Source organism: Folsomia candida, unplaced genomic scaffold (genome assembly GCF_002217175.1).
Source record: "Folsomia candida strain VU population unplaced genomic scaffold, ASM221717v1 Fcan01_Sc014, whole genome shotgun sequence".
NCBI classification, from domain to species: Eukaryota; Metazoa; Arthropoda; class Collembola; order Entomobryomorpha; family Isotomidae; genus Folsomia; species Folsomia candida.
The window spans coordinates 2,918,812-2,929,041 of record NW_019091206.1 but is presented as its reverse complement, the minus strand read 5'-3'; the positions used below and the strand labels follow the sequence as shown (position 1 = coordinate 2,929,041).

The 10,230-nt window shown below is 34.5% G+C and overlaps 2 protein-coding genes across 2 annotated transcripts; both read left to right on the top strand.

Moving 5' to 3' along the window:
• Positions 1 to 6,219: 6,219 nt before the first annotated feature.
• On the top strand, positions 6,220 to 7,638 carry LOC110855828 (protein ANTAGONIST OF LIKE HETEROCHROMATIN PROTEIN 1). Its single transcript, XM_022104222.1, has 4 exons — positions 6,220 to 6,678; positions 6,767 to 6,977; positions 7,055 to 7,258; positions 7,325 to 7,638. Exons 1-4 carry the CDS (start codon positions 6,220 to 6,222, stop codon positions 7,636 to 7,638), a joined length of 1,188 nt encoding a protein of 395 aa, XP_021959914.1.
• Positions 7,639 to 8,884: 1,246 nt separating this feature from the next.
• Positions 8,885 to 9,995, top strand: LOC110855957. Its single transcript, XM_022104396.2, has 3 exons — positions 8,885 to 9,081; positions 9,281 to 9,434; positions 9,494 to 9,995. Exons 1-3 carry the CDS (start codon positions 8,963 to 8,965, stop codon positions 9,788 to 9,790), a joined length of 570 nt encoding a protein of 189 aa, XP_021960088.1. The 5' UTR covers positions 8,885 to 8,962; the 3' UTR covers positions 9,791 to 9,995.
• The last annotated feature ends 235 nt before the right edge of the window (positions 9,996 to 10,230 follow it).

The window sequence follows — 10,230 nt, the reverse complement described above, 5'->3', positions numbered from 1 at the left end:
CAAAAATTTTTCTGCAAAACCAATTTGCTAATTTTTTAATAGCCTTCAAAGTTGGCGAAAGTGGGGGTGGAATAGGCAGAGTGGGAGTGTGTGGAGATGGGGGCGGTCGTATCCCTCGCTATACACTACCACCACCTGTTACGGTAATTATGATCTGGTTATTTTTCGCGGCACAATTCTATGTTTAATCTTAAAATTATGGACCCAAGTTGAACTAGGTTTGAATGGCAAAGATAATTCTTTAGATTTTATAATTCTCCAGCGTTTTAAATCCACTTCACCAATGTGTATTAGAGATTCTCTTGCAAAATTAAATCTTTCGAATACAAAATCTTGTATATCTTTTAACTTCTTCAGTTTGTTGCCATTCTGGTCGATGTACGTCTTCATCCGAGAAATTGTTGCATAAGTTGATATTTTAGGGAAACGTCGTCTAGTTTTAAACAATTTATTTGACTTAACACTGTCGTAAAACTTTAAATCTTTATCCTTTCTTCGAGATTATAATTATTATAAACTATTATTACTTTCAATCTCCCATTCCTGCGATGATGATTCTTCGGAAATTGTGTCGGTTTGAGCTGCACTGTCACCGTAAATGTCAATTTCATCGTCACTGGAAATTTCCAATGCATCGAGCGTTTCACATGTACTAGTTGAAAAATTAAGTAAATATTTTAATAAAATCAGTCCTTCACTTGCTAAGTCGTTAAGATTTAAACCAGTGTCAATTATCCAGCGGGTACTCCAGCGGTGTCATATTTTAGTTTTACTAATTCTAGTAACAATTCGCACACTTTAATGATTTTCGCCATATTTAGAGTGGTAATTGCTAATATGATTACTTAATTGAACAATTTTCAGAGAATTTTTAACAAAAGAGAAAGAGCAGATGACTAAAATAACAATAGGATTTAAGTATTTGGTGCGCAAACTGGGCAAACTGATCTTACCACTACGCACAATGCCTTCAACACGCATCAATTTTTTTCATTCACTTAACTAAATTTTCTTACAATTAATTAAATTTCAAGTAAACATACATAAGTTACTAAATTTATCAAACATAAGTTACTGATGGATTTCCTTGGGTCACACAGATAATAATGACCGTCACAGGTGGTTAATATATAGTGGGGGGCACGACCGCCCCCATCTCCACCCGCTCCCACTCTGCCTATTCCGCCCCCACTTTCGCCAACTTTGAAGGCTATTAAAAAATTAGCAAATTGGTTTTGCAGAAAAATTTTTGCACTTTGCAATCAAAACATATCATGGTGCATGCAAAAAGTTAAATTAGAACTGATTTTTCAACTATCATAGAAAAGGTATCCCTAGTAAGTTTTAAAAATTTTCGAAAATTTCCAGCACAAAGAAAGAACTCTCAGCTATAAGCAGAAACTTATGATTTCCTGAAGAAGAATTATGGAATTTTATTTTTGTCTTTATTTTGTCTAAAAATTAAGTAAGCTTTGGTTGTCGAATAAAAAATCTGCCAAAATTTTATTGGTTTAATGAGTGTTTCAGATTATCTGGACGTCTTTACTTATCGAGCTTACAATGCGATGGTGTGAAGTGTAACCCTCCGATTTGGCTGAAATTTTAAAATTAGGTGGTCCAAGCCAATACAACTAACGTTTCTTCAGCCAGTTTGTGCGATGGTTGGAGTTACTCAAAATATTTGAGGTCAAAGTTGAAAAACCGGCCGAATTTTTTCTTGCGGAGTGAGAAAACTACACTTCCATTCTCTTCCCCTCGCTTTGATTTTCATCCCGAAAAATAATTCATTTCAACAATTTTAAATTTAATTTTTTATAGAAAAATATTAATTATTCATTCCACATGTAACCATATGATCATTTTCATAAAAGTCCACAAAACAATACGATAAACTGCACCAGCTGAATTTGATGAATGTGGGATGCCACAATTCAGGTCGCAAACTAATATTTTTTTCTCTAAAACAAACTTCGCTTACATTTTTAAACTCGGGCTTTTCGTCATCACCCCATAATCCGCTCGAGTACCAACAATATCGAATCATTGGAACAAACACAGGAGCATTTAAAATATTAATATAGGATATTAGAATAACCAACGCTTTCGAAATCGAAAGCAAGTTAAGTTTTTCCATGTTTATTTGCCGTTGGCGAATTTATAAATTAACTTTTATGTAAATTTGTACTAGAAATAAGTAAAAATCTCACTTATTTAATTATGAATTAAATTAAGTATGTATAATGCGTATTAATTGCTTTTTAAGCTGTAATTAATAATGTTTATTTTTTATTATTTTGCATCAAAGCTTGTGCTTGTGCATGAAGGCGTATGCGTGAGCGCGACGCCTGTATAAAATCAAAGCGAGGGGAAGAGAATGGACTCACTCCGCCTGAAAAAAGTCGGCCATTTTTTGTACTTTGCCCTCAAATATTTTGAGTAACTCTCACCATCGCACAAACTGCCTGAAGAAACGTTAGTTGTATTGGCTTGGACCACCTAATTTTAAAATTTCAGCCAAATCGGAGGGTTACACTTCACACCATCGCATTGTAAGATAATTTTTTTTATAAATTCAATTTTTTATAAACTCATAATTGTATAATCATTTCGAAAATTTCCACCCCCAAAAAACTCACGCCCGTCTTTTCTACCGGTTTGCAAATGATGATCATTATGTATTGAATTTTATGAAAAAACAAATAATTTCCTGTTTTAATAAATGATTTTTTAAAATAATTTAGTCTAACTAATAATTTTTAATTTTTTGTTTTACAACGTTTCATGGTTTAAGATTTGGAAGTTGGATACAAATTCTGTCAAAATTTTAAATATTTATCAACTTCAAAGTTAAATAAAAATGCGAACTATAAATTCTATATAAAAAAGAATTGTTTCTTTCGAACAAAATTTTGATTTTTTATATGTCTAATAATTTAAAATTTGGAAGTCGGATAACTGATACTGAACGCTCATGAAAATAGTCTGTTTTGCAAAAATCAATTGGATAATATGCTTTACTATTAACCCTGAATTTTGTAATCACTAGTATTAGTAAATGAGGATAATAAATGCTTGTTATTATTATTATTATTATTAATAAATTAGTAATTTTACAAACACCAGTAAAATTTCCACCCCTTAAAAACCTGTAACCCTTTTTTCCCTCTGTTTTGCCAATGACATCATATATTTATTCAGTTTAATAAAAATTGCACATAATTTATACATTAGAAACTTATGCAAAGTTTCCACGCAAAAGAACTCTTAGCAATAGCAGAAAATTGTAATTTCCATCGGGACAAAAGTCTAGAATTTAACTTCATAATTTAATAAACCTACAGTGCAGACTCCATATAGCCCGAGTCAGGGACAGAGTCCCTGACTCCGTGAGTCCTAGCTGTTTCTAAATTTTTCTCCGAATTTACCGACATAATATTACCATTTTGAACTTCTAAAGCTATATTTGCTATCAAGAAGTGCCGGATTAATGTTTTAAAAGTAATTTCTAAAAATCGGTATGGGGCACCCAATAGGGTCGCTCCAGATAAGAATTTCACCAATTTCATCTCATTTTCTTCCATTAAGACCTACTAGCAACCTCTCTACCTAATTTCAGCTTGTTATGACGATTTTGAAAAATCAGTGTCGGTGACCCCATAGTGACCCCATAGGGTCCTTCAAGATGAAAATTTTTCCAATTTGAAGTCATTTTTATCTATTAGGAGCCATTAGCAACCTCTGTACCCAATTTCAGCCTTCTACGACAACTTTGAAACTTTGGTGCATAAGACCCCACCCACTCCGATGATCCCCACTGGTCAACCACTTGACCGATTTCGCCCATCTACGAACTCGTCTCCTAACTTTGTCCAATAAGCATATGGTAAAAATTTCAAGTCAATCGGTTCAGCCGTTTTGGCTCTATCGTGCCGGACAGACGGACGGACGGACGGACGGACGGACGGACATGACGGTTCCATAAGCCCTGACTCGGGCTAAAAAACTCAAATAGTAAGATTTGAAAACCGAATAATAATTCTGTCAAAATTTTATAATATTTACTAAATTTACAGATTATCGTTTCCCACGCAGAAAATTTTAATTTCTGATTGCCTGGAACAAAATTTATCCTCATTTTATTTCGTAATTTAATAAAACGATAAGTTTTGAATACATATTTTGTCAAAATTATATAATCTTAATTACCTCCAAAGATAAAGTAGAAATTCATAATTTCAGAAAAATTTGAAAATTTCCATCCCCAAATAACTCACCAATAATGGAAAAAAAGATAAAGTGAGACAGCATGCGATCGCTCTTAGAAACTTAGTATTGAAAAAAACTTAACGGTATTGATACGTGACTCTACCGCCTTGGTATTAAACGTTATACCATATTGGTATTGAACCGGTATTGAAATTATACCTCATGGCAAAAATTTTAATACTAATTGGTACTAAATTTTTTACCATGTAGTATTAACTCAATGCCGGATCAATACCACGCGGTAGAGTCACGTATCAATACCAGCGGTGATTGATTTTTTTAAGAGTGATCAAATGAAGTAACATTTAATAAATTAGCAATTTTAGAAACATTTGGAAAATTTCTACCTGAAAACCCAATCATTCGATTATTTGCAAATGATGACATCATGTAGTGATGTTTCTATAAAAAAATGTATATTTTTTCTGCAACAAAATTCTTGCGTTTTAAATAAGTAATCAATTTAATAAAACTGTAAGATTTGGAAATCGAGTAAAGACGCTGACAAAATTTGATAATGCAATAAAAGTGAAAGATAAAGTACTGTTATGTTAGGTATTTCTGCCTTCTCCACGACGAATTGTTTAGTAAACACTGTAAAACTTCACAAATTCATAATTTGACAAAAATTTGCTCCAACTCTGCCCGCTTTTTCGACCTGTTTGCAAATGACGACATCATTTATTCAATTTTATGAACAAATTATAATTTTCTCGAACAAAATTATTAAGTTTTAATTTTTTATTAAAATTTAAATTCATAACTGAATAAGTAAGATTTGGAAACCGAATACAAATTCAGTCAAATTTTCGGATTTAATTTGAAGTTGAAAGATGCATCTTGGTTGGATTGTTGTTTGAGATAATTACGGTACAACAACTAGTAAAATTTCATTAATTAGTGATTATTAAAGTTTGCAAAGAAATGTAATTCCCTGCGGGAAAATTCTGAAATTTGATTTTTGGTTTCATAATTTAATACATATGTAAAACGATTGCATGCCAAATTCACCCAAGGACAGATTAAGGCCATGCCATGTTGAGTCAAGTCATACTGACCCCAATAGAGTAAGGAAAACCTCTTTGCTATTGAAAACCGATACCCAGGGGCAGTGTTTAAAGTGGTATTTACCACTTGGTAAATACCACTTTATACTGGTATACTGGTATACTGGTATTTACCGGTATTTACCACCAAGCTAAAAACTGGTAAAGTGGTATAAATCAGTTTGGGGTATTGTGAGACTAATCTTATCATACAAAGTTCACAAACATTTTGCAACAAATAATTATTTGATTGGTACATAGACACAATAAATATCTATAATTTTCATGTTAAACTGCATAAAAATATAAATAAGTAGCGACCACTATGCAGACTTGACACTAGTCCAAATAGTACCACAAATTCTTCGTGCTTTCAATGATTCCAGTTAAAAGTCACAAATTGTTATTTTCACAATAGGAGGGATCACTAAAATTATTTAAAATGATGAACTATTTTAAACGGTTTTAAAGCCTAACGTTTCAAATATTTTGAATATATATTTTAAATGTCACAATTTCAAAAACGTTAAAAATGCCGCGAGCAAATGTGTAGCAAAAAATATGCATTTATGATACATTAAATAATATATCTGTAATTTCTAGCTACGCTTAGCATATATTAAATTAAAGAGGAATTTTAAGTAAGATGAGAAATATTGGGGCTCCTCAGACAGTTCTCAAAAATTTCGCTTGCTTCGCTTGGTTAAAAATTTCGCTGCATTAAGCGAACAAGCGAGGCAAATCTGACTGAACACTTTTCGCTTAATAAGTCGCTTGTGAATTTGCTCCAAAAATGAGACTGTGCGCGAATTTTAAAACCCCTGTGATTTAGTGAATCCCAAATTTGAGTAAGTTTTAGTAGTTTAAGTTAAATATTTAATTTGTTTTAATTTATATTCTAACTACGATGTCGCAAAAGTCCGCTAAAACACACCTTATCGAGGCCCTTGCTTGCAACGCAATCCTGGCGATGGAAACTGAAGAAGAGGAAATTGACGACATTATTGAAAACTTTGAGAACGATTTAAGTGCAGTGTTGTGCATTCGATATGCGACTTCTCGAACCATTAAAACTCCAAAATCTAAAGAGTGGATTTTTAGTGTCTTGCCAAATTATGCCGAAAGAGAGTTCAAGGAAAATTTAAGAGTGTCAAGGACAGACTTTGGTAGAATATTAAACATAATTTCTCCCTACGAAGGATTTTCAAACATCGAACCAGGGAAACAATTTCCAATTGCAATCCAATTAGCCGTCGCACTATTTCGATTCGGGGTGAACGGTACTGGGGCGTCTTATTCGAAACTGGCTCAAAAATTTGGAATTGGTAATGGAACAGTTGATGCTATCACCAAGAGAGTAATAAAGGTAAATATGAAAATTATATAATTATCATGCTTACAATAAAGTGTATGTTAAAGGGTTTTTATATTAAGAGGTGTTTTAAATCTTTCAGGCTATCGTATCAGTTGAAAAAGAATGGATTTACTGGCCTGATGAAACTGAACGCGAGAAATTGGCTGAATTATGCCCCCAGCTTCCAGGCTGTATCGGAATTGTTGACGGCTCCCACATTAATTTAGAGGAAGCTCCCATCAACGATCCCCAGTCTTATTTTTCACGTAAAATGAGATATTCCATTCACCTACAAGGGATTTGTGACGCAGGTGTGCATATTATACTTTAACCATTGCCTATTTTTATCAAATGTTGTACATATATTCTGGTATTTCGATTTTTGCAGAGTTGCGATTGAGACATATTTTAGTTGGATACCCAGGATCAGTACACGATGCGCGAGTGTTTGCAAATTGTGATATTGCGAAACACCCTGAAAATTATTTTAACCTAGGGCAATGGATAGCCGGCGATTCAGCCTACAAACTTCAGCCGTACTTGATTACCACGCTTCGGACTAATGCAGTTATTGGAACACAAAAAGAAAGAGGTGCATCTCAGTAGTACTACTAATCGGTTTCGATTGTAAAATTAATATTTACTTATTACAATGCAGATAAGTTCAACAAAGTGTTTTGCAACTTCCGTGTCAAAATTGAACAAGTGTATGGGGGTCTAAAAGAAATTTTCACGAGTCTGAAGGAGCTAAGGATGCAAATTAACTTTCAAGATGGCCATCAATATGCTGTACAATGGATTACAGCTTGTTGCGTGCTATACAACATCATTTTGGAGTCTCTTGACGAATATCCGGTCACAGACGAAATGCTAGGTGATGAGAATGATCAGGTCAATCCCCGAAATGGGAACCTCCGACCGTCAGCTATTGAAAAACGGGATGAAATATTTAATTATGTTCAGAGCCGATAAATATCATTTCATAATTAATAAATATACGATAATTCTTAATCTAGAAAGCACATCAGTTTGTCAATTACTAGATTTTTTATTTGTCACAAATTATTGCCAAATATTTATGAAGCATATTTTGCGAGTTCTAGTTTAAGTTTACGCTCTTCGTTCTTCAATCTTTGTTCCTCCAAAGCCATCTTTTTCATTTCGACTTCATGAAAAGTCTGGTTTTTTTGTCTCTCAATATCTAATTTACCGAGTTCAATTTCTTTTTTCAACAAAAAGTCTTCTTTCTGAAGGTCCAGGGCTTGCATATCCATTTTCTCCTTGCGATCGAAAGTTTCCTTTTCAAATTGTAAACGATGAACTGCAAGGTCAGATCGCTGCTTTGATGCTTCTGCCATCAATCCCATGCTCGTCATGACCGGAGGTTTTCTCTTCCGATTGACGGAGTCGAACGTTCCTGATTTTTGGACACTGGGAGCGGTCCCGACTTCGTCTAAAGTATTGTTTTCCGTTCCTATTTCCACCTCGATTTCTGAATGTGTAATACCATACTCCGTGATGTCTAACAACTCATCCATATTACTTGAGGGTAATATTCTATTACCGGATTTATTCCAAGGTGGTATAAAACTAGTTGTAATACCAAGCCGATGAACCGATTTGTCAATACCACCTATTTTTTTTCATTACCAAGAGTGCAAATTAAACTGTAAAAAAATAGTGAAACGTTTTCAAGAAATTTAATTTCTACATAAATGCGTTTGTAGATTATAAATACGTACATACATGAGCTTAATTATATCTTTAGACAAGCACCATCGCTCTATCTTATTTTACATTAGCGTGGAAGTGGAGGATTACCGGAGGATTCTGGGTATTAGGTTGCCTCGTATATATATTTTTACATAACAGCTTTAACCCATCAATTGTTTATTATTACGCAATCCGGACAATCGATTAGTCTGCGTCAAAGGAAAACTAGGCTTATACAATTTTATTATATAAATTTCATAATCCAGTCGCTTTGATATAACTACATACATAGGTGATAAAATTTGATCCAGCTATTGGTATTCCCTCTGCGTCAAAGGAAAACTAGGCTTATACAATTTTATTATATAAATTTCATAATCCAGTCGCTTTGATATAACTACATACATAGGTGATAAAATTTGATCCAGCTATTGGTATTCCCTCCACCCTGAACTGTATCTGTATTAGAACTGTATTTGGATACGGGGTGCGGAACAGCCATAAATAGCGGTCAGTAGATTAGTGACGACGGTCAGGGAAACAACGCGTTAGTACATCGATAAATTTTTTAGAGACATTTTCTATGAGAAAGATGGGAATTACTGCGGGAGTGGTTTTGGCAAGTTGTGTCCTTGTCACACTTGCCACAGCTTCTTCCTCACCTGGCACGACGGAAATCCAATACTTCATCGTGAATGCGTAGTAAGCAGTCAAATAAATAAGTTAGAGTGGGGGGTAAATTTTAAAAAATAAATTCGGATGATATACATCTTATAAAACTTGTCGCGTAAAAAATTTAGATATGACAATTAATTATAGTATAAATTTGATAGTTTAACCATAAAAGAAAGCTTAATACGTTTGACATGCAAATTTGTATAACTTTAAATACTTAAAATAGCAATATACCAAATCGTGACCTTCCGGGTGATCTGAGTGACCCCTACTTGGTTATCAAGAACAGAACAGGCGGCACCGTCTATAGGTCAAACTATCAAGATAACAAGATAAATGCGACCTTCGACCCGGTCTCTTTTAACGTGCTACCTAACGAGGTTAACATATAATTATGTTGTAAGATGTAGGCCAACAACTTATTTGAAATGTGTTTTAGATGTATCACATCGATATTTTGGATCGCGATCCCATAAGTGATGACGAGACTTGTGGCAGTGTCTACGTACTGGGGCACAGTCTGGTGGGAAGTCCCCATAATTTGTCTAACCCAAGTGGGGGTGGGTCGTGTTTCGCTGGAAATTTCCAACCCTCCCACCAACAACTACAAGTACAACGACAACTACAACGACCTTACGGACGACAACCATTCAAGCAACAACGACACCGGAACCAACAACCACCCTTAGAACGACTACAACCACACAGCCCGGTTGTGTCACATGTGCCGCGGTAAAGTTTGAGTTGGCCGGTATGATTTTTGCTATAGCGGGAATTTTGTCTCTGGGGATATCCCAATGATTAAAGTGGGCGGGTAGCGTACGAACACACATCAACGTAGATGAAAATATATAAGTGACTTATATGATTTCAGCAAGATTATATATTGCTGACATTAGCAATAAAATTTAATTTAATAATATCGAATAATTCGATCGGAATTAGCTTGGTGTGTTTTTTCTTGGTGAGCATAAAGTAGACATGAGTGTGGCAAAAAGTATGACTCATGGTTACGGCGAGGCCATGATATGATTTGTGTGAAGTTAGCTAATCTAAAAGTTGCAGCTAAGTGCTACCGAATTTGGTGCCTCGTACTAAAATACCCGTAGGAACTCCGAAGTGACCCCCATCATGTTATTCATGTCAAAAGGGGTGTGCCCATCGTGACCACACCCC